At 38.4% G+C, this 25,529-nt stretch overlaps 1 protein-coding gene across 3 annotated transcripts in view; it reads left to right on the forward strand.

The window, feature by feature from the left end:
* The window catches only part of NVL (nuclear VCP like), an 80,311-nt gene extending 58,800 nt beyond the window's left edge, over positions 1-21,511 (forward strand). For all 3 annotated transcript variants that reach the window (XM_015234836.3, XM_072948674.1, XM_031690097.2), the window contains exons 19-23: positions 151-257; positions 10,263-10,339; positions 11,507-11,595; positions 14,351-14,421; positions 21,202-21,511. In XM_015234836.3, coding sequence (XP_015090322.1) covers positions 151-257; positions 10,263-10,339; positions 11,507-11,595; positions 14,351-14,421; positions 21,202-21,246 — 389 coding nt within the window. In that variant the 3' untranslated portion in view covers positions 21,247-21,511. The remainder of the gene's footprint in view (positions 1-150; positions 258-10,262; positions 10,340-11,506; positions 11,596-14,350; positions 14,422-21,201) is intronic.
* The last annotated feature ends 4,018 nt before the right edge of the window (positions 21,512-25,529 follow it).

Here is a 25,529-nt window from a genome sequence, read left to right on the forward strand (position 1 = left end):
TAAGGATGTATTTTAATGGGCAGAAGCTTCTAATTGTAATAGTCTAATATGTCAATTTTTTCTTTTAAAAAATGTGCTCTTCTCATCTCTTGTGTTAGTTGTATTTTTTATTTTAAAGATTTTATTTATTTAAGGCTTTTTCTTCCCTAGATATCATTGACCCTGCAATCCTGCGCCCAGGCCGCCTAGACAAAACGCTCTTTGTGGGTTTGCCACCCCCAGCAGATCGTCTTGCCATTTTAAAAACTATCACAAAAGTGAGTAAAGAAAATGACATATTTTTGTGTATGTTTCTTGCATTTTAAATACAGACAAGTCGTAATTTAGGACACCTAGTTACTCTCTTTTTGTAGCTTTAAGTATTTGCCCAGCCTATTACCTCCCAGAGGAGGTGAAATTTGTTTTAATAATTTGAAGAGACTATCCATTCTTTTTTACTTGCTTAAAATAAAAGGAATATTTAAAGTTCATTCTTATTAACTGATACATGTGAGATATCACTCTAATTACATTTCTGTTCTTTCAAATCTTTGATTGTTGCTTTAAAGGAATTGTCCTCAGAGCATATTTGAAATGGAATAGAAACTTTTGGAGATGAAAAGTAAATAGATTTAGAGCCATTTTAAGTGTCCAGAGAAAAACTTCCAAGTCTTTCCTTCATTTTAGATGGCATTAGTTCAGTGTCTGCCCTGAAAATTAGAAAGTTCACATTCTTACATTTCCCTTTTCCCACTTACCAGCTGTTGTTCTCTGTATATTTTTTCTTCATCCAGTGTCATCACATTTACATTCTGTTCTAGAGTCATGTTCTTAGTTTCATATTTAAGCAGATATAATACTCAGGACCAGCACTTTTGCCACAACTTTTATATGTGTTCTAGTTTATTTCAGTTCGTCATTTGGTTGACTATACTTCCTCATTAGGTTTATTCCATTTATTAATAGTTTGTTTATTCAGCTGTATTTCTTGAGTCACTTTCATGATTGAGAATGTCTGCCCACGAAACTACCATCTGTGGGATTATGACTGACCGCCCACCAGGCAGACCGACCTGGCAGTGCCACAGGAGCCACGGTTGGCCTTGGATAGTCGGTTCCCTGCTGTGCCTGCACGTGGGCGGGTCCGGTGCGGGGAGCCCTTCTTCCTGGGACAGGGGTGCGGCCAGAAAGGCAACCGTCCCCTCACCCATCAGGCACCGCACGTTCTTAGCTTTGGGTCGTTCCTAGTTCTGGGTCAGGGCTTCGTATGTAACAGAGCACCTCCCTTGCTGCGATCTATTCACAGCCAGCCCTTGACACAAGGGTTGGTAAAAGGAAAAGAAAAAAAAAAGAAAAAGAAAAAAACCAAAGAAAAGAATGTCTGCCTGTTGTCTTTATACTTAAATGGCATATTTGCTGGGAATGATTTTTCCTTGATTGCACAGTCTTTCTTTCTGGTCTTTGTAGAAATTGTGACATCATTTTTGAATGTTGAATGCGTTTGTAAAAATGTCTGAGGCCATCTGATCTTTGTTTTTTCCCATTGGTGGGTGACTTGCTTTTTCTGCTTGGATCCCTGAAAAAAGTCTCTGTCTTTGAAGTTTAGTAAGTGAAATAAGATATGTCACTGTCAGTTGCTTGTTGTTGCTGGTGATGGTGATGGTGATGGTGATGGTGGGGTTTTATTTTGAGTGACAAGGAGCTGGAATCTGTTGTACCTTTTTATTCTGTAGGTGCACTTCTTCCTTCATCCCAGGGAAGTGTTTCTGTGTTGTGTGTATAAATATTTTTTCAGTATCATTTATTGGATTCACTTCTCCAAGATCACCAATTATTCTTACATTAGATGCCCTTTGTCTTCCATATCTTACTTGCTTTAATGTTTGTCTTTTTCTACTGCATTCACTGTGATTAAACCTACAGTCTTCTCTTTTTTTCCTTTTTCCTTCCTTACATTGGAACTTCCTTCCAAGCTCATCCATACCTTCTCTTTGTCCCGATACAGAGTGGGCGAGTTCTCCCATCCCCCTTCTCACTCCTACCATTCACATATTACAGTTTGATTTCTGGTTTATTGCTTTCTATCTACATGTTTACAGCCTGGGGGTGGGAAAGGGAGCTAAGCTGGTACTAATTTAATCCTCATGAGGAAGACTGAGCTTACTCTCTTCTGAAAGAGCCCCTGTGAAATGTCTTATGCCTGGACCTGGTCTGTCCGAGCGGAGCATGACTCCTTCCCGTGTGGTTGGTTATGTGCTGCACAGCTCCTGGATTATGACAAACAGCAGTTCTTCCTGGTTCTGCTGAAATCCCCTGAGAGTATATCTGAAGGTTTGTATGTAACTTTTCCTAGGGTTATCTTCTCCTCAGGCTGCTTCTCACCAAATTGGAATATTAATGGACATTTATAAGATTCTGTCAGCTTCTTTCCTCAGTGCTGCTTCCCAGAAATGGAGGCCTACTCACCAGAACAGAATGTTCTCTTTCCTCTGCACCACTTTTCAACATTCTCAACATGCAAGTTTTACCCCTTTGTTTAGTTGCCATTGGTAAATTTTTAAACCTAACTTTTTTAGTGTTTTCTTTCTATGTTGGCAAAGGAAGATTCTGTGTTTCTACTTTCCTGGGCCATCCGTACTTAAAACTGCATATTACAGTGTTCATAACTATCTCCCACAGGAGGGGGAACAGGAGGATAATCAGCTTTGTGGGTTAACAAGATCCCACTGATGGCAGTGTGGAAGCCACCTTGGAGGAAGGGGAAAGTAAAGCCGTAAAATGAAGCATGCCGGAATGAAGGCAGTATCAGGGGAATGGCTAAGAGGACATAGATAAAAAAAAAAACTGTTTAAAGGTTTTAATTAACAGGACATTGGATTAACTATAGAGTTAGGGGGTAAAGAAAAAGGAAGATGAATTCTCAGCTTGGGCAGCTGAATAGATGGTGGTATCTACCAACGTAAAGGGGTTGAGGAATGAGAAGGTGATGTTATTTGAGTTTCAGGTGCTTGAGCATTATCCAAGCAGAGACGTTTAGTAGGAAGTTGGTTCTATGGTTGGGAGTTCAGAGGAGTCATCTGGCTGGGTTGTCGTTTTGCCTGTCATCAGCACATACAGTGGTTAAGGTCATGAAAACAACATTGCTTCAGTTCAGTGGCTCTCAACCTAGGGCAATTTACTGGCAACAGCAGCCCATTCCCACGCCCAGGACAATATCTGGGGACATTTGTTTATCACTGAGGTAAGGGAGTGATGGTGCTACAGGCTAACAGGTGCTGTGGGTTAAACACCCTTCAGCACATAAGACAGCCCCACAACAAATTATCCAACGCAAATTGTCAATAGTTTCAAAGTTAAGAAACCCTTCTTTAGTTGTGTGTACTTGTTTCTTTGTATCAAGTAAGTTTGGTAATGAATGCTTCATGGCATTTCTCTCCCTTTCCTTGGCTTTGTCATTAGGGACTCTGATAGTGAGCTTTGGTTTGCTTTGGTTAATGTATGTGTGTATGTACATATACACACACAAGCACATATATACAATCCTAATTTGTTTCTATAAATTTCTCATAGTTGTGGTGATATAATGATGATGCTTGCATGCTTGCCCATGGGATGTCACTAATTAAAGGCATATATTGAAGTGATACTCATTTCTAGACATGCCAGACATGAGGTTTGTGGTGTTAAGGGCGTTACAGATTTGGACCCAGAAGAATGATTGGCTCATTCTTCCAGACATATTTCGTCCACTGAATGATACTCAGCACCATGGAACAACTTTACACTCCATTCATCTAGAATTTCAGCACTATTTGCCAAAATTATTAGCTCTCAGACTAAGGGGTAAATGCCCCATTTCAGAGATCAAATCATTAAAAAATAAGATACTAGAATATTAGTCTAAATGAATGATCTTCTAGTTAGTCAACAAGGAGTTATTGTAAACTAACTATATCCCTGATTGCATGTGTACTGTGGAGAGACTAAGAAACACAAGACACAGTCCTTACCTGTAAGGAGCTTGTCTGCTAGATGGAAAGATAATGTGAATGTTTATAAAACAACAAGCATATTAATTCATTCCTGAGGAAGGGGTAAATGAAGGTAAGTAGAGATTTCAACTATATAAAGAAATATAAAGAAGAAAGTCAAGAAGAAAACATGCCAAAATATGAACAGTGCTTCCCTTTCGGGATGGGCCTGTTTTTTCTGCCTTGTCAGTGCCCTCCAGTCAGAGAGCAGGAACACTTGAGATACACAGGCGGGCCTCGTTACTCTTCATAGCGAGGGAGGACCCGCACACAGAGAGCTGGGGGGCGTCTCAGTAAGGGGGTGTTGAGGGGACTTCAGTGACTTGTATTTGTGTTAGACTGGGGAATATCATGAGCATATATATTTGAGGGAGGGTTGTTTTTTGTTTGTTTGTTTTTTTAAACAAAAGCATAAGTGTAGATGTTAAGGAAGAAGAGCCTAGAATTAGAAAGGCCCTTTGGACAGCCTCCATGCACACAGGGGTTGTGACTATGGAAAGAAAAAGAAACAGAAGAAGACATTTTGATAAAAATCGATTTGACTTTAAAAGCAACTTTTGTGTGATTGTGGTTTAGAAAGTTCTCAGATCTGTGCCAAAGGCAGAGGAGGGCTTTGGGCCGTTTTATTCTTTTTTTTCTTTTAACTTTGTATCTTTTAAAATTTTTTAAAATTTACATATATGTACTTTTCATTGTTTCTAAGAACAGTTTAGAGCTTTAGCTTTTTAAACTTACATAGTTATCAAAGGAATAAAGCCAACCACAAAATATGAATCAACAGAACACAGTAATGCCATACGATGTCACTTATATGGGGAATCTAAAAAAAATGACACAGCTGAACTACTTACTATTTATAACTTAGACGACTGATTCCTTGAATACGCATAAGCACATTTGACTGGCCTTTACAATTGGGCCGTTTATTCGTAGAGTGAATTTTTGCCGCAGTTCTGGATAGTAGTGTTCTCAGACCCGCAAGAGGACAGGGACCCGCGCTGGCCTGGGTGACGAAGGCACTTTCTGGTGCCCTCTGAAGAGAGCTGCTTGCACTGCATTTCACACCCTTATCTTACTTTTTCCCTCCAGAGGCCTCAGATGTTTTTGTTTGAAGATCTTTGTCAATGGCTGAAGCAGGGTAGAGGGGGAGGAAGCACAATCTTAGTGTCAGGGCAAGAGTCCACCAGGTGGACCTCCTGCCCATATCTAGTCTTTCGCAGTCTGCCGAAAGTGGAGAAAATAGGCATTTTCCATATTTAATAAACCTTTCTGTTTCAAAGGTTGCTGGCTTTTTACTTAAATTCTCCAATTTTTTTTTTTTTTGCTTTTGTTTTTTGTTTGGGGTTTTTTTGGTGGGGGAGGGGTAGTTAGATTGATTGATTTTAAGTGGAGGTACTGGGGATTGAACCCAGGACCTCATGCATGCTAGGCAGGCACTCTACCACTGAATTGTACCCTTCCCCTAAGTTTCCCAATTTTATATAAAAATTGTTTATGTATACTGTTTCCTCTTTTTCCAGTTAATACCTGAAATATTAGGAGTAGATTAGAATAAAATTGTTTAGTCTTGATCTTCAAAGTCTAAAGATACGAGGGTCAGAGCGACTTCTCAATATCTTTTGGAGTCAGGTTTCTTAAAAGAAAAGCAAGCAATGGGGAGGGGAAGAGTATAGCTCAGTGGAGTGTGTGTCTAGCATGCACGAGGTCCTGGGTTCAATCCCCAGTACCTCCATTAAAATAAATAAATAAATCTAGATATCTCCCCCCACAAAAAAAAATTTTAAGAAAAGCAAGCAATGATATATTACTTTTTAATTTTTGTTTGCTGTTTCTGATAATGGTGTGGTAAGAGGTTTATCACTAAAAACCTCCTTGGACAAATGGAATTTTTTTTTCTTAATTCCCATTTCTTTCCTATAAATGTTATTAAAACTTAGCCTTATCTCGGAAAACCAGAAAGGTTATTTGATGTCTGGCAAGTGCTTTGAGATAATATGCCGTCTTTAAAACAAGTGATAAAAACTACACTCAAAGATCGAAAACTCAATATAGTTTTTAAATGTGTCCCATAAGACTAAAACATATAATAACATTTCACCTAGAAACATTGTGTTAAATTTTCATGAACTAAGATAAGAATATCTGATATAATAATAGTAATATATTAAGCACTTACTGTGTTCTAGGTACTTTACATATATGAATATGCTTAATCCTTGCAACTGCCTTTTTAAATGTTTGAATTGAATATTTAAATGTTCAAAGAAATACTATTTCCATTTTACTGACAAGCAAAGTTTATCTCACAAAAGCAGGATACAGAGATGAGTGTTTCTATGTATATGTTCAAAGACTGGCAAGAAATCACAGAGCAACAATTACCATGTTATGGTGATACGATTATGTTAAATTTTCCTTTCTTTATTGTTTTCCAGTCGACTATGTGAATAAAAATCATTACTGATTCCAGACTTTGTTATGTGATTAAAAATAGATTTCATTGACTAAATAGAGATGTAATTATTGAAATAAAAGATAGTAGTACATTTTGAGTAACTTTTTGAACATGTGTGTTCCATAACATATAATGCTTAATGAGAATTACAGGATTAAGTATCAGAATAATAATATTTACTTGGGTCATAACTTCCTTTTTCTTTTAAATTGTAGTAAGATATATTTAACTGAAATTTATGATTTTAACCATTTTTAACTGGACAGTTTTTTGGCATCAGTGCATTCACATTGTTGTACTGCCACTATCCATCTCCAGAACTCTTCATTTTGCAGCCTGAAAATCTGTACCCTAGCAGCTCAACCCCCAGCAGCCACCATTCTACTTTTTCTCTATGAATTTGACTACTCTAGGTTCCTTATGTAAATAGAATCATGATGTTTGTGGGCTATAACTTCTTAAGAGACTGTTGTCCTTTTTCTAATAATTCCTTTGGCTCAGCTTTCTCTAAGTCACAAAATTATTTGTGATATCCATCAGTGCTTTATTAAAGGATAGTAAAATCAGTAGTGAAGAAAAACCACATTAGTATAAAGCATTCTAAATGTTTCATAGATATAAGTATCATTTCAATAAATGAGTCTCTAAAATATTTATATATTTAGTTTTATAAACTTTCTAATATGCAATTAAAAAATTTCTAATTGCTCCCACTTGACAGTACATAGACTTCACCTTTCATTTCTCATCTTACTGCAGGTCAGAAACATTGCTCCATTTCAGTTAAGAATAATTAGATTTTAATGATCCAGAGAGTCATCAGCTCTTATTTCTACTAATTGGAAAGTAACGTTGCTGTTGAAACTTTTGGAGGTCTGCTGTATGGGTCTCACCCACACTCCCAGAAAAAGGCAGTTCATTAGTTTCTTTCAAGTGGAGGTATTTTGGAGATTTATTTTTTAAAAAATTAATTTCCTAAGAATTAGATTCTGAGAATAAATTTCTGAGAATTATTTTTCTAAGGTAGTAATTTTAGATAATCATTTATTTATTGTGTTCCCTTATATATTGACCTTTTGCAAAAGATTTAACTTAAAGGGTGCCCTCAATATAAAGAGCTGGCAGTTGCTCCCAGTATGTAGTTGTGAGAAAAATTCCTCCTCTGGGTTCTCATAAAGAGGACACCCAGATGTAATAGCCATTTTTGACAATATCTCTATCATAAACACAGTAGTAAGCCTTTCAAGACCGAAGCTGGTGTTTCTCTTAAGCCAAGGACAGGACTAAGGGCCAGTTCATTAAAAACAACTTCATGAAAAATCGAAGAAATGTACCTGAGAATGTGCAGCCCTTTATGGAAGTCCAGCTTGACCCAAGAGTAGAATTTAGACACTGAGAAGTGTGAAAGAATTATCTCCATGAATCTTTTTCTCATCAGTGAGCATTAGGTTAAAACAAGACTGTAGATAGTTTGAGGTAAAATGCTCCAGCTGCACATGGAATTGGTGTAGGGAGCATCCATATGCTGGGTGACAGCCAAGGTAAGGTTGATAGTTTCTTAGAAACATTAAAGAATCTCATAAGGGCTCATGCCTAATAAGGTAGCCCCTCCCCTCTACCCCCTACCTCCTCCCAGTAGTGGACTGAGGGACTCAACAAGGCAGTGTTATCAGGCTTCAGGAATAGCTTGGAAAGTCCAAGCATTTCTATTCTCCATCATGAAAACTCCCTATTACATGTTCACCAACACTATTTTAAAAAGATTTCTCCTTCCCCTCCCACATATAGCAGCAAATTATCTCTACTTATCTGGAGATAAGATGCTGGGGTAGGGGTGGAGGGGTTGTTACCAAAATAAGCAATAAAGATTTAGGAACTTCCCAAAGGTCCATTCAGTTGCAGATGGAAACTTTATAACTCAGGTTTTTAAATTTCTAGTTCAATGTTATTTCCGATTTTTAGGCCTTTTTATTGAAGTATAATGCAGAAAAAGTATACATATCATTGTCCAACTTCACGCGTTTTTATAAACATGACCTACAGATCAGTAAGGAGAATATTACCAGTTCATTAAATTCATAGAGACGGAAAGTAGAGCGGTGGTTGCCAGGGGCTGGGGGAGGAGGTAATGGCAGGATTAGTGGTTAACACACAGTTTCACTTTGAGAAGATGGATGGTTGTATTTTAGAGATTGATGGTTGCACAATAGCATGAATGTACTTAATACCACTAAACTGTACATTTTAAAATGGTTAAAATGATAAAAAATTTTTAAGTAAATTTTACCATAGTAAAAGAGAGACCATTACAGAGTCATAGAAGCTGCCCTCCGGCTTCCTTCAGCCACTGCTCACCTCTACCCCCATGGGGTTAACTGACAAAATTACATTAAAGGGTGGGGAGGGTATAGCTCAAATGGTAGAGTCCATGTTTAGCCTGCATGAGATACTAGGTTAAATCCCCAGTACTGTCTCCAAAAATAAGTAAATAAATAAATAAACCTAATGACTTCCCTCCCTCCCCCCCCCCAATTTTTTAAATTACATTAAAGGGAACCTTAGAAATCATGCAGTCTCACCATGTAGTTTTATACACAACTGGAGGGGGAGGGGAAGCACAGAGATTGTTCCCATGGTCACACAGTTTATTTTCCCATGTTTATTTCACAGAATGTTGAATGGGAAACATAACCATTTCTTGAACCTGTCTTACATGAATATTTGCATTTTAGCAAACAATAGCTGCTAACAGATGTACAGTTCGTGAAATTCTTAAACACGCCCAGCTGGGAGGACAGGAGAGGACACCACCTCTCCTGAGCCCGGGGGCTGGAAGCAAGTAAATATTAGCTGGGCAAGTGCTCCAAGCAGAGCATTGGGTCACCTGAGCCACCTGCCCAGCTAATATTTACCCTTGAGACAATGACATATGTTTATTTACTTTTCCCGTGTATTTCTTCTTAAACTGTTTATTTCCGTGTAGTATTTGCTACCAGGGAAAGATGATATACACTGTATATATAAGTTATGAATCAGAATAATAAAGCAAATACTCAAGAACCTACCATCTAACCATGTCAATTACTTTAAATCACTAAAAATTATTTTGTTTGCCTCTGCAGTTTAAGTCACTAAAAATGTTATTAAATATGTACTGTATGCAGGCAAGGTACCACGTTAAGTGTTGCTGGAATTCTGAGGCTGTTTGGATACTTGTCCTTTCTCGAATCTCTTGGTATGAGCTGAAGGGGAATTGGCACCAAAGTCGGGGTTGAGTTTTAGATAAAGGGTTGGAAAAGAACACATCGAGCACAGAGGACTCTGGCTTTTACTGTAGAGCCAGTTTGCTGCCTGTTCTCTCCTGGCCACTTTCAGTGTTATTTCTGCCTTCCTAGCCAACCTCACATCAAAACTAAATACATATCCACATCAAAACAGATCACTGCTTAAGGATTTGCCATATTTAATCAGGCAAAGCAAATGTGACTCTTTACCTTCAGAAAGATTGAGGTGGTGGTGTTTGTTCTTGTTTTGTTTTTGCTGTAATGCTTACAAATTCTTCAAACTTCACCAGCATCAATTATTTATTTGCCTTTATGTAAGCTTTCCCAAGCCTGGAATCTGCTTCTTAAACTCATTTCTCAAAATTGAAGTTTGTAAAAATCTCATAACTCTAGTCTGGGAGTCGGTTATATTCATTTAGTCAGGCAGCCATTACTATTTATGAAGGACCTATTCTGTGGGAGAATACTGATGTTTAAAGCCTCAGTGAAAATGGATTTTTCTCTCTTACTTAGAATGGCACTAAACCCCCGCTGGATGCGGATGTAAATTTGGAAGCAGTTGCTGGTGACCTTCGCTGTGACTGCTACTCGTGAGTATCTCCATCTCAAATCAGTGAACTCTCTGAGCCTCAGTTTCCTCATGTGTAAAATGAGGGAGAATGATATTGGGAGGATTAAATTCAGAATCCTCTAAATTGTCACCTTTTCTTTCTTCTGCCTTCTTAGAGAAGGGACTGCCTTTCTGAGACTCTGAGGGATTCCCAGGAGTAGAGGGAATCCTCTTGTATGTTGACTCTTGGTACCCAGCTGCCCTGAACACCATCACTGCCCTTCACAAGTTGTCTCTCTGTCCTTCCAGAATATTATAACAGACATTTCATTACCAGCTGCAAAATTTTCCAGCTGCTTCAGCATTTAAAAGAAAATAATCTTCAAGTTTTTCAAGCCTTGGAATGCATTTTTTCACAGCACACCTGTTAACATCCACACAGTTACTAATTTCAGCTTCATGGGTCTTTAGTTTTGTGGATTGTCAGCATTACACATTAAATAAATTTAATGTCTAGAAATGAGGGTTTTTTTAACCCCAAATTCAAACTTTATCAAAGAAGCTATAAGAATCCTGTTAAAGATGTCATGTTATGAAACGCCAGTCAGCACCAATGTCTTTCATTGAACTCAGGAACCATGCTGACTCAGCACATTATTACACACAACAGTTACGTGAAGGCTTGTTAGTTTTTTGTCATATTTTAAGTAACTTATGATGTGTCCATTCAGCTTGAGCTTGAATCAAGTGCATCAAAGACTTTTTAGCCATTACATTTTCCTTTTTTGAACCAGGGGTCATAAGTGACTTTTTATATAAGCTTATTTTAGACGTTAGGTAATATGCTAATGGGCCAATCAGCACTTTAGCATGGGCCTTATGGATGAAAATTTTGCAATAAATAATGCGCAGGTTGCTTTCTACTGACTGAACATTTTAGACTTTTTATAGTAACATTAGCATCTATGGGGGAATATTTATGATTCATTGCATTGTCTCCTCCATCACTTCCTTTTTTCTAAAAGTTAGAAATATTTTAATTGAAAGCTAAAAGCTGTTTCATACTGACCATAATCAGTTTATTCCACCTTTATTGGTCAGTTTCTTTCCTGATTATTTAGTATGTGACTTAAAACTGCCTCAGACTTCTTTCTGGTCTTTTGCAGTGTCTAGGAATAAGCAACTAAAAACACTTCTTTTATTACAGGGGTGCAGATCTCTCTGCTTTGGTACGGGAGGCTTCTATCTGTGCCCTGAAGCAGGAAATGGCAAGACAGAAGAGTGGAAACGGGAAAGGTACAGTTCTCTCCAGAATCTCTTAGTCCTAATTAATGATCACTCTGGATACTTAAAGCCACTGTTAACCTGGAAACAGGAATCCTGTAAATGTGGCACCTCTTTCTTCTGCCTTCTTAAAGAAGGGACTGCCATTTTTGAGAAAATGATCATTTCCTGGCATCTGTCATCTGTAATATTAAAACTGACATTTTTCTGGACTATTATGTAACATCTGTGGCTGACAGCTGTAGTACTAGCAAAGTTATTTGGTGCCTAACAAAAGGTATTCTCTCTTATCATCATATGCAAATACTTAGATTTAGGCAAGTGGTTCCACTCACGGTCTTCATCGTAAGTTTGGTCCATTTATCAATTCTGGAAAACCTTCTCACCTTTTGCTAAGGTGATACCTCCTTTCCTATTAAAATGTAATCTCAATCGAAGAGCCTAGAAAATACATACACATTAGAAGTGAAAACTGAAATAACTTTCCATATACTTACACTTTTCCTTTCAAAACACAAAATCCATATATGTATTATGTGATGTGATTATTGTTAGTATGTGATGTGATTTGGCACCATTTCAACAGCTTTGCACCATCCTTCACATTTGACAGTATCTTTGATTGTACTATTTGGGGATGTGTGCACAAAAAAGATTCATTTGTCACCTGCAGACCAACCATGCCAGTACAGGAATAGCCTCACTTGTCTTGGTACCTGAGACAGTTGTCTGATCAGCTGCACTGTGTGGCCACCTTCCTCACAGTGCTGTCGAACACCTTCTTCAGCAAGACCCACCTTGTCCTCAAAACCTGTGCTTTCATCTGAAGTTCAAGTCTCTATTTGATCCCCTTTTTTTCAGTAGATTTCCAGAAAGATGTCTTTTTTGATTTTTATCTTTTTTTTCTTATTTCTTTTTTCTTTGACTATGAATACTCTTAGAACTAACTTTTATTTACAGCTATAGCAGCATATGCTTAGCTTAGATTTGTCAGCACACATATATTAATTATGAAGTCCTGAGGTTTTTTTGTCATTTAAAGATTCAGTTATCTGAACTTCTTTTCTTGTAAACCATTTTAAGTTCTTTTGGAAGTGAGTGGGAAATAATTAGCAACATTAGAAAATCTTATTTAAAAAAAGCCAAAAAACATGTAGTGGCAGCTGCCTGAGCACTGAATCTGATGATTGTCTTGTTTTGTCACTAAAAATTAACAGGCCTCTGTATGTGTGTTAGCTGCTATTAATAATTCTGATTGGGTGTTATTTTATAAACGTGTGTAACAGATTCTGACATCTCTGCTTTGCTCCAGTTTACATTTCCAGCTGCCTGTCCTTCTGGGACTTTGCATTCATATTATACTAAACCAGAAATCAGTAATACCATCCAACTTCCATTTGATGTGTTCAGCTATACACTTTATTTTATTTTTAGGTTAATATATTACTATCTTAATATCTGTGTAGGGTGTTTACTATTTTAAGTATAAATTATCATCTTGTAAGTTGTCATATTAAAATTGTAAACCAAGCCTTATTTAACATTTAGTTATTTGATTTCTCTTACTATGTAATGGCGTAATCGTATAAAGAATTAAAATCCAGTGTTATGATAAGCTCCATACATATTACATGACACCACAACTCCGTAGCGTCTAATTATGTGTATGCATTCTTAAAGACAGTGGAATTTTACTTTCCATTCTCAGTTAAATTTGTTTGAATTGTCTTAAAAGAGAACAATTCTGGTTCTTCTTCATGAACAATGCTATTAAGTTAAAGCAAATAATGCAAAGATTACAAAAGGTTATCTGTTTACAAGTGACAGGTCTCTTTGGATGGTACTGCATTAAAATCTGATGAGCAGAGGCTGGGGGAAATGGTATGTACCCTGGTCAGAGGGTACAAACTTCCTGCTATAAAGAAGAGTAAGTTTCTGAGAATCCTATGCACTAATTAACAGTACTGTGTTCAACACAGTTGACCCTTGAACTATATGGATCCACTTTCATGTGGGTTTTTTTCAGTAAATACTTGCTACTACACAATCCATGCTTGGGTGGATCCACAGATGTGGCATCGCAAGTTCAGAGGCCAATGATAAAGTTATACATGGATTTTTGACTGTGCCGAGGGTTGCCACTCCTAACCCTCACGTTGTTCAAGGGTCTGGTACTTCCAAGTTAACAGAGTAGATCTTAAAAGTCATCATCCTCCCCCCCCCCCCAAAAAAGGTAATCATGACGGGATGGAGGTGTTAGCTAACCTTCTCATGGTAATAGTTTCATTTATATCATGCTTTACTCCTTAAACTTAAATATGTTATATGTCAACAATATCTCATTAAATCTAGGGGGAAAATAAGTAAATAAAAGATACATGGACTGTTCTTTTTAAAGAATAAGAATCTCTCTAATTAAATATGGATAAAATTTTTTATATAATTTATCCCAAGATAAATTGTTTTGATTGTTAGGGATAAAAGATTGCACTAAAATGTGTGAAACTATAAAATGTAAGCACTTTTGTAAAATTAAATATGATCAGGAATGTATAAATTAAATGAAAAGGAAAAACGTCCAAAAATACGATGAGCAGAATATATCTGGCTTGAATGTTGTTCTGAAAAAGGATAGAACCGATGTCATCACTCATTTCCTGAGTGCTCCCCTTGAATGCTTCTTGGAAGTTTCACAAGAGGAACTAAGTTGTAAATCACAGTTAGCATAATGTACCCAGATCTGTATGTTTATGCGTTTGCTCCACAGGTGAACTCAAGATTAGTCAGAAGCACTTTGAAGAAGCTTTCAAGAAAGTAAAACCATCCATATCAAAAGAGGTAAGAAATGTTCTTAAAGATATGAGAAAGAAGAGATTAGAATTGAGGCCAGTAGATGTGAACTCATGAAAACAAGTGAAACAGTTGCCTTTGTGAGAGTTCTTGAGAGATTTTAATTTTGAATGTTTTTAGAAACTAGGAGAAGATGACCTCTTGTGTCTGTTCTATCTCAGAACTTGTAATCAGTCTCATTCAAGTATTATTTGACCTGCTTCACTCTTTTTAACAAATAGTTTCTTATCTTTGACCTCAACTGCCCAAACTCAGCACTAGGGACTTAGCCATAGTTTCAGAAAATTAAAATTACCCTCATGATAAGATCAGCTTAGAAGGGTTAAAAAAAAAATCACTCTGACTTTTCCTGTGTTGAGGAATTCTGTTTATAGTTATTTCCTGTTAAATGAAGGCAGTTACTTGACACTTACAAGGAGAGTTGGCAGGGGAGTGTCCAGCCCTAAGAAATGTCTGAACTGAACAGTGTTGTGATGAGTTTTGTTCACTTGAATATCTTTCGTTTCCAGACTCCCAGAAGTATAATAGACCTTAGCCATGAGATCCTGTTTATTGACTATACTAAAACTTCCATTAAATCACTAGCGATTTATTACTCTAGACTCAGTATTTCTCGTTATGATTGTTGATTGAAAATTCTTGAATGTCCAAGTTCAAACAGTTGTATGAGATGATTGCTGTGTTTCTGTGCCTCCAGTCTTGGTCTCAATGCTCTAAGTTAGTTGACCATCTTATCACTTTTGACTGAAATAACCAGTTAAGGGGTTTGAGCTGGTGGTGGGTTTTTTTGGACATATGACTTAACTCTTTTTCTGCTAGAGTGAAGTCATGTCTGCTGACCTGGACTGGGTTTTTTACCATATTTGAAGAAACAGTAGTCTGCTTTGACCTCTCAGGCATTCTTGGATCCTAGAGGAAATTTATTTACATTTCTCTAATAAAATGGGCTTATTAATTAAAATCAGAAAGAGTTTTACAGTTAATCTTACTGGCACTTTTCATTCTGATCACCAAGAGAGTAGTCATATAAGTGTCCTCCCAAAGATTTAGTCATTAAAAAAATCTTTTTTAATTGAAATTTTCTTACCTCCAGCCAGATTTTCGAGGCTTTTTAAGAATTGGGACATATTGGCATAGCTCCACATGTAACCTTACTTTTTTTAATTGAAATTTAAGTTACCCACAGTAATACATAAATACAGTTCTGTAAGTTTTGACAGATGTAACCAGCACTGCAGTCACTAAGTAGAATGCTTCATCACTTCAGAAAGTTCCCTGTGTTCCTTTATGGTTTTCAGTCCCTTTACAAACACTCCTCCAGGTAACCCCTGATCTGACTTCTGTCATCATCCTTCGACTTTGCCTGTTTTAGAACTTAATGTAAATGGAGTCATACAGTGTGTACTTATTTGTGTCCGGCTCCTTTTGCTCAGTGTAACGTTCTAGAGATTCATCCATATTGTCGTGTTTTTCAGTAGTTTGATTCTTTCTCTTGCTGAATAGTTTTCCATTATATGAATATACCACAGTTTGCTTGTCCTGTGACTTGTCAGCAGACACTTTAGTTATTTCCAGTTTTGGGCTTTTACGAATAATTGTACTCTGAGTATGTGTGTGTGAGAGAGGGAGAGAGGGGGAGAGAGAGAGAGAACGTGTGTTTTTATTCCTCTTGAGTAGCTGACCAGGAGAAGAATTGCTGGGTCTCATGTTAAGTGTATGTTTAACTATAGGAGACTGCCAGCCTCCTTTTCCCAGTGGCTGGAGTGCCATTTGCAATCTATGAGAGTTCCTGTTGGCCCTCTTTCTTACCAACACTTGAGTTTTGTCAGTCTTTTAATTTTTGCCATTCTACTAGATGTGAAATAGTATCCTGTTGTGGTTTAAATTTGTGTTTCCCTAATGACTGCAATGTTGAGCATTTTTTCATATGCTTATCAGTCATTTGGGTATCTTATTTTATATCCTCATCTTTTGCTCTTAAAAAATTGAGTTGTTTCTCTCTGTATTAAGTTGTATAATTGCTTATTTTATCTTGGATTGAAGTCTTTTATCAGATATGCTATTGAGGATATTTTCTCCTATTCTGTTACTTACCTTTTTATTTTCTAAAGGCATCTTTTGAAGGACATGAGTTTTTAATTTACATGAAGTCCAATTTATCTTTTTTTTAATGGTTTGTGTGTTTCTGTCGTAAGGAATCGACTATCCTAAGTTAGCAAAAATTTTCTCCTTTGCTTTTTTGTAGTAGTTTTACAGCTTTAGCATTTACATTTAGATCTATGATCCATTTCAAACTAATTTTCTAAGTTTGATGTGAGGTATAGAGGTCACGATTACTTTTTTCCATGCAGCTGTCTGGCCTTGTTTGTTGAAAAGACTTTACTTTCATTGAATTATCATGCCTTCTTTTTGAAAACCAGTTGATCATAGATGCATGAACCTATTTTGCACTCTTTATTCTGTTCCATTGATCTTTATATCCACTCTATGCTACTGTACCTTTTTTTGCCACTCTCTTGATTATTTTAGTTATATTAATCTTGAAATCAGCTAGTATAAACCATCCAAATGTGTCCTTCTTTCTCCAAAATTATTTATGTCTAAATTTTAGGCTCTTTGCATTTCCACGTAAAATTTGCAGTCAGCTTATCAGTTTCTGCAGAAGCAGCCTGCTGGAATTCTGGATAGGATTGCGCTGAATCTGCAGAAAAGTTGGGAGAGCAGACATCTTAAAAATACTGAGTTTCCCAATCCATGAACTTGTTACTAGTATATAGAGGTTCAGTTGGTTTTTACATATTGACCCGGGATAGCTCATCATTTGTCACTCTCTTACTTTCTTTACCTCTAGAAAGATCACTTAGGTTTTCTAGAAACATTTTGTTTGTATTTGCTTGCTGTAATGTTGAAAAGCTTCTATGTTTATTATTCAAGTAATTTTATTACAGTTGGGTACAAAAATGTCATGCAGAGTTTGAAAATTGCTTGACCTGTCCCTAAATTTGGCCATGTTTTCATCCTTGCAGCTGTGATATTTAAGGGTTAAATCTTTATTTTATCAGCTTTGCTTACTTTTCACAGGTAAATTTGAAACCAGCATATGTTATGTTTACTGGGGGCTCAGTCCCTTCTTTCTGGTTCTGGTCCTTCACTGTTCAAAATGGTACAAAAGAGCCTCTTCCTTCTGATTTAGGAGAATTCAGCTGAAATTAAAGAAGCTGGATAGTCAAATAAAATTTATTTCAAAAGTCAAACCAAAGGAAAAACAAACCAAACCAAAAGAAAGATGTGACATTTGTTGAGATGCTTTCCTGAATGTAACATTGAGCAGCTCATTTTTGTCACCTCTTTCTACTTTTAATATTATTATCCAAAATTATTTTAATGGATCTACTCTTTATTTTTTATTTTAACTTTTTTGTTTTGTTTTCAGAACTAGACAGGCAGGAAAACTCCAAAAAGAAAGTCAAGCTGGGGTGGGGCCTAAAAAACACTAATATAGTTTTCAAAAGCCTCAGTAAAACATTGCAGTGAATTAACTGACGGACAAATGGAACAGAATATAAAGTCCAGGAATGGACCCTAATATAATATGTAGTTTATATTGGAAATGCCTAATATAGAATATTCCCCACCCGAGTGACAGAAAGAGGACTATTCAGTGAGTAATATTGGGACATCTGGGAAGCCATCTCAAAAAAGTTGGATTCATACTTTATACTGTATACCAGGATAAATTCCAAATAAGTCAAAGATTTAAGTATAAAAACTAAAACCATCAAAGTACTAGAAGAAAATAGGGAGACTTCTATAACCTGAGGTAGGGGTTCTTTTTTTACTCTGAACATAAAACCCAGCCACCATAAGTGAAAAGGTTGAAGAATCTGATACATAAAAATTAAAATCTCTGCATTAAAACAATGTCATCAAAGAACAAATGACCAACTAGAAAAAATGTTTATAGTTCATATCACAAAGGGGTAATCTCCTGCATGCTTAAAGAATGACTAGAAACTGATAAGAAAAAGACCAATATCCCAATAGAAAAATAGAGAATATGAACAGACCCTCACAGGAAAGGAAATTAGCTTGTTAAACATATGGGGAATGTCTTAATTTATTGGTAATAAAAGAAAAGGAACTAAGGTACCATTTTTTGCCTATCAGTTGACAAAAGTCTCAAAACTTGATCACACACACTGTTGGCCAGGATATGAGGAAACAGTTGCGATACATAGCTGGTGAGGTATTGCTCATTATGGCCCTTTTAGATGGCTCAAATTATAATCACAACAAACATTGACCCAGCAACTCCTTTCTATGAATTTTTCCTCAGAAATACAGTTATTTATTTAAGGGAGCATTGTAGATAATAGTAGCTAAACTCTAAATGATACAGTGAATTCTGATGTAACTACTCTGAAAAGGCTAAAGACTATCTCCTAAATATCTTGTTAAATAAAAAGAGTAGGAATCAAGTGTATGACATGCCACCATTTATATAAAAAAGAGGAAAAAATAATGAATATTAGTATTTGTATATGCAGAAGGAGGGTGCCTTGATAAGGGGGCAGGGTAGGAAAGAACCTTTTCCCACTTTATAACTTAATATATTTTTGAATCTTATAAACATTTTATGAATATTTCTTTGGGATAAGTGTATAGGAAAAGAATTGCCTCCCAACACTTAAAATGTTAGTGTGACCATGTGAGTGGTGATCACTTTGTAAGTGTACACCTGCAACTAGTATAAAGTTACATACCAGTTATACCTCAGATTAAAAAAAAAATGTTTCTTAGGACTCACCAGTGAAGCCATCTGGTCCTGGACTTTTGTTTTTTGAGAGGTTTTTGATTACAGTCTTACTAGTAATCAGAAAAAAAAAATAGAATAAATGGTGGAGAAACCCTCGTCAAATTGATCTGCATCCCAGTGATCGCTGTGCTGTGTTCTAGCCATCCTCAGTGTCGCCTGAGGCCTTGAGTACAGATGTGAATGTCTGAATTCTGTACTTAAGTTTTGCCAAAAAGTGACAGCCACTGCTACTTCGAGTATTTAGCCACATAGAATATAATTTGGTTTTGTTTAAATAGGTTTTTTAAAAAATAACTTTAGGCTTTCAAAAAATTGAGCAGAAAGTACAGATTTCCCAAATACTGCCACATGCACACCCACCCACACCTGCACATACACACACAGCCCCCATTTCCTTTACTATCCACATCCTGCACCAGGAGTTTTACATTTGTTAAATCTACACTGACACATCATGATCACCCAATACTTTGCATTAGGATTCACTATTTGTGTTGTACATTCTGTGGAATTTGACAGATGTATAATGACGTATGTTCATCACTATCACGTCATACAGAGTAGTTTCACTGTCCTGTGTTCTACCTGTTCAACACTCCCTCCCTCAACTCCTGGTATTTTTTGTCTCTATAGCTTTGCCTTTTCCAGAATATCATACAGTTGGAATCATACAGTAGCCTTTTCAGATTGCTTATTTCACAGCAGTATGCATTTAAAGTTCCTCCATGTCTTTTCATTGCTTGATCATCTACTTCTTTTTAGCGCTAAATATTTCATTGCTAGGATGCCCCCATTCACATACTGAAGGCCATCTTAGTTGCTTCCAAGTTTTGGCAATTATGAATAAAGCTGCTATAAACATTTGTGGACAGGTTTCTGTATGGACATACATTTTCAGGTGACTCTGGGTCTTCTGGTAAGAGTGTGTTTAGTTTTGTAAGAAACTGCAAACTGTCTTCCAGAATGACTATACCATATTGCATTCCAACCAGCAATAAATGAGAATTTCTTGTTGCTTCACATCGTCACCAAAATAAATAAATAAATAAAGTTAGTGTGACCACAGTGAGATTCCACTACACATCTATCAGACTGACTAAAATTTAAAAGACTGACAACACCAAATGATAACAAGGATGTGAAGCAACTGGAACTCTCATACAGTGTTGCTGAAAGTGTACAATGATACAACCAAATGGAAAATGCTCTGGCAGTTTCTTACAGATATTAATATACTGAAGAAGCCTCTGCGTCTGCCCCCCATTCCCATCTGAACCCAGTATAGTTTAGAATTTTGCTTTCTTGACTGATTAGGTATAGGCATAAGAATCTCTCAACCTGATTTTTAGGGCAAACTTCAGTCAACAATTGTGAGAGTCCTGGGGCATTTCCTGTAAAAGGTGTAAGGAATTTAGACCCCTGGAGGTGAGCTCAGCTCTCTTTGCTCAGGCTGCCATACCAAAGCACCACCCACTGGGCATCTTCTCCCAGCTCCAGAGATTAGAGGCCCAAGATCAAGATGTTGGCGGGGAATGGTTTCTTCTGAGACCTCTCTGCAGGTGACTGTCTTCTCCTTCTGTCTTTACAGGGTCTTCCCTCTGGGCATGTTTATGTCTTAATCTTCTCTTCTTATCAAGACACCAAGTCCTACTGGATCTGTTAGAGCCCACCCTCCTGGCTTCATTTTAACTTAATCACCACTTTAAAGACCCTATGTCCAGGTCCTGGGTTCAATCCCCAGTACCTCCTCTAACAACAGATAAATAAGTAAACCTAATTACCTCCCCCCACCAAAAAAAAAAATTAAATTAAACTAAAGACCCTATGTCCAAATGCAGTCACATGCTGAGGTACCGGGGATTAGGACTTCAACAGATGAACTTCGGGGAACAGAGTTCAGTTCACATGAGATAGTGATCAGCGCTGTGTTCTGTCTTCTCCCCTCCTCTCAGGATCAAGCGATGTATGAAGCTCTGCAGTGGTCCCTCAGCAGGTGACTTCTCCAGCAGCAGGCCCTGGAGGAGTCCTGTGCATTGAGCTGACAGAGAAGCCCACGTGCTCTGAGCTGCCCACTTTCAACCTGACACAGATGTGGTTTCACGTAAGCATTTTATCTTCAAATTAATGAGGCCGATTCAGAGCTGAAGATTCTTCCCATCTGACCAGCTGTGTATGGAAACACTCTACCTCCTGTTTTAAGAAAAAGAAAATTTTTATAACTGTCAAAATAATAGAAATAAAATGATTTTTTTAATAAAATGATTATTTTGAAACAGCCTCAACTGTACTATAGAAAAGTTGGAATTACAGTAAAAAGACCGTTTTACTGAACCATCTGAGAGTAGTTGCCAGGGAGTCCCATCACCCCCAAATGTGCATTTAATGTATATTTTCTACGCACGAGGAGATTCCCCTCCATGACCAACCATGGAAACGACATCAGCAGTGATAACTGCCGCCACCTAGTCGTCAGGCTCCATTCAGGTTTTCCAATTGTCCCAATAATGTCCTTGTAACAACAGGATCTACTTTAGAATAAGCTGTGGCAACTAGTTGCTGTTTCACTTTGGTTTCCTTAAAGTCTGGAACAGCTCCTGTCTTGACTTCCGACACTTCTGAAGGTTACAGGCCAGTTACTTCACAGAGTGGCCTCAGCATGCGTTTGTCTGGTGTTTCCTCACATTAGACTCAGGCTGTGGGTCTTCGGCGGGGCTTTCATGAAGTGCCGCCCTCCTCCCCGCTGCATCCTGTCCGTGGTGTGCAGCCTGGATTTGCCCCTTTGCTGATTATGTTCATGTTTATTGCTTGATGAAGGTGCTTCTGCCAAGCTTCTTAGACGGTGAAGTTACTCTTCCTTTGTAATTCACATGTATTTTGTGTGGAGGTACTTGGAAGCTATGTAAATGTTCCATTCCTCATCAAACTCAGGTGTCATTATTTTTTCAGTGTGTCGTCCATTACTGTCGTTGTATGATGTTCACGTTGTCCCAGGCCCGGCCGGTTGGGAGCCCCTTCACGCTGACCTCTGTGTACCTTGGACAAGTCTCTGGCTGATACTTTCTGAGGGGTGTAATTTATGTCATGTTTGTCTCACTCCCCATTTTCAGTGCTGTTCACAGTGTGTCCTGAGGTCTGGTTTCCTTCTTTTTTTTTTCCTTTCAAAATTTCTACTCCACTTCACTCTCCAAAAATGTTGATGCTACCTTTAAAAATGTAATTGACAAAAGGGAGAAAATATGAACAGATAAAAGTAAGTCAGGTAAACAAGACAGTCCTTTTGTTCAAGGAGCTCACAGAAGGACACAGACACCTAAACAGAATCCCAGTGCCCACGGAGGGGCCCTGAAAAGGAGGGTGCTGCCCCACCCCAGAGGCAGGAACACCCAAAGCAAAAGCAAATCAGGATCATGTCCTCGGCTTAGACGATTAAAAATGAAAGTTAAGTGAAATCACACGTGTGGCCCAGGAGGTCTTAAATAGTTGCTAAGTTTGAGTAGTAGTTTTGACTGTGCTTGATACCAGCCAAATCAAAAGAGAAACACAGTCTGGGGTTTTTTTGTCTACTTTTTTTAGGTCTCTACTGAACTTTCTAGTTTAGCTTAGGTAGTTTAGCTTAACCTAAACATAAAACGTCGAATGCATCAGAGATTAGACAGGCTGCATGTCCTTCCACTTTGCAAATCAGCTGTGATCCAGGTTGGACAGTAGACAGTTATTGGGCAGAAAGCCAACCAACCAGTGTCACAGCGGGTATTGCCAGCACTTCTCCATAAGGAAGGAAAGAGAACATGTTCTAAGCATGATCTATGTGCTCAGTACGTTCTCTTTAATCCTCCCAACTCTTCATCCCCATACAGTGGGGATCAGAGGGCATCCCCATTTTATCATGAAGAATAAGATTCAGAGCATGTTCAGAGTCACCTGCTAATACTAAACAGCCTGAACTCTGGCCTACAGCTATGCAGCTTTTCTTTCTGATGAAAAATATCCAGTCCTGTGTTTAGAAACATCTGGAGTTATATCCTCTGTTCTAGCATTGTGAAAGATTCAGCAGTTTTAGTAAATGCTGTGTGCTAAGCACTGATAACGAAACAGTGAACAAACTTGGAACTCGTTGCCTAATTTGGTAGGTGTGGCAGAAATAGCTAATTGTCCCACAATATCCATCCCTCCCTCCTTCCTTTGAGTAGATCTGTGAGACCTATCTCACTAGGGTCAGCATTTTTTATTTTCAACTTATTTTACGAAATCAGAACAAACAAAAATATTCAGTTAAACATGCAGGTGTTGCAGTTGTCTGACTTTGGGTCTTCTCCTAAGTTTCATGAGGAGGGGGTCCTGTTGGTCTTGTGTCCTCAGCATCCAGCCCAGTGCCTGAGTCACAGGAGGCACTTCATAAATGTTAAATGAATTATCTTTCTTAGACAACAAGACTGTCAAAATTAACTGCTGGCTGGTGCCCAGCGCCTCTGGATCCATGTGAGAACTCAAGATGTAGATTCATAGGTAACAGAAATCTAACTTTGTCATATGAAAAAAGATAATGGGACATGTGAAGAGCCTGTAACCCGTGGTTCCCACTCCGACGTACATACCCAACAGAAATGCATGCACCAAAACAGCAACAGAATTCATAATTGACCAAAACTGGAAACAACCCCAAAACCCATCAGCAATAGAAGAGATAAACATAGTGGTTTCACGCCCTAGAAGGCTACACGGCGGTGACAAACTGTACACAACAGCACGGGTGATTCTCACAGATAACTGAGTGGAAACAGCCAGACCAAAAATCATCTTGTGTGATTCTACTTATTAATGCATAAAATTCAAAAAGGTAACTAACCAATGCTGTTACAGAGTCAGGTTGATGGTTGCTATTGGAGGGCAGAGCCTGAAAGGAGCACAAAGTGGGGTGACCTCTGGGGCGCTGGCCGTGCCCTTCCCTGATCTGGTGATGGCTGCGTGGGCGGCTTTGCTTTCTGATGATCCACTGCGCCATATGCTTAGCACCACTCCTCTCTGCAAGTATGTTCGCGTCAGTTAAAAAGCTTTTTTAAAAAAGCTTAAAATGAAAATTTTTTTCTGTAATTCCTGATTCTTCAGCTGATTTTATAATAAACATTTCAGAAATTAAAAACAATAGGAGTGAAAACATGTTCTATCTAATTTAGGAAGTTCTTCACTGAGATTTCCAGTCAAGATGGTGGAATAGTAGGACCACGAGCTCACCTCTCCTCGTGACTGCAACAGAACCGCAGCTGACTGCTAAACAGCCATGGGGGAGGGGGAAGACTGGAACCTGGCAAAAAAGATCTTCAGCTGGAAACATAAAGAGGGAACCACAGTGAGACAGTAGGAGGGGCGTGGTCGTGATAGAATTGGGCCCCATACTCCCTGGGAGGGCGACCCACAAGCTGAAGAGTAAGTCACAGAAGCCCTCCCACAGAAGTGAGAGCTCTAATCCCCACATCAGGCTCCCCAGCCCAGGGTTCCAGCAGTGGGAGGAGGAGACCTCAGAACAACTTGTTTTGAAGGCCAGCAGGGCTTAACTCCAGGAACTCCATGAGACTAGGGGAAACGGACTTCACTTTCTTGGAAAGTGCACACAGAATCTTGCCTGAACCAGGGCCAAGGGCAGAGGCAGTGACTTCATAGGAGCCTGGGCCAGACCTGCCTGCTGGTTTTGGAAGGTCTCCTGGAGAGGTAGGGGGCATCTGTGGCTCACCCTGGGGACATAAAAGCTGGTGGTGGACATTCAGGGAATGTTCACCTACATGAGCTTTCCTAGGGGCTGACATCTTGCTTGGATCATTAACACAAAGACCTAGCCCCACTCAACACCTGTAGGTTTAAGTGCTGGGAAGCCTCAGCCACACAACATACTGAGTGGGAACACAGCGCCACCCATCAGCAGACTTCCGAGCCCACTTCTAGACACACCCCCGAGACACAGCCCTACTCACCAGAGGACCAGGACCAAGCTTCACCCAGCAGCGGGCAGGCAACAATTCCTCCTGCCAGGAAACCTGCACAAGCCTCTAGTCCAGCCTCACCCACTAGGGTACAGATACCAGAAGTAAGAAAATAACAGTCCCAAAGCCTGTGAAAGGAATCGGCAAACCCAGGCCAGACTATCCTGGGACCAGCTGGACCCTGGCCCTTGGGTGATGAGAGAGGATTGCACTGCTGGGATGGGACACAGGACGTCTCCCACAGAGAGCCACTTCTCCAAGGTTGAGAAACATAACTAACCTACTTAAAAATACAAATAGAAATT

Source organism: Vicugna pacos, chromosome 23 (assembly GCF_048564905.1).
Source record: "Vicugna pacos chromosome 23, VicPac4, whole genome shotgun sequence".
In the NCBI taxonomy this organism is placed as follows: domain Eukaryota; kingdom Metazoa; phylum Chordata; class Mammalia; order Artiodactyla; family Camelidae; genus Vicugna; species Vicugna pacos.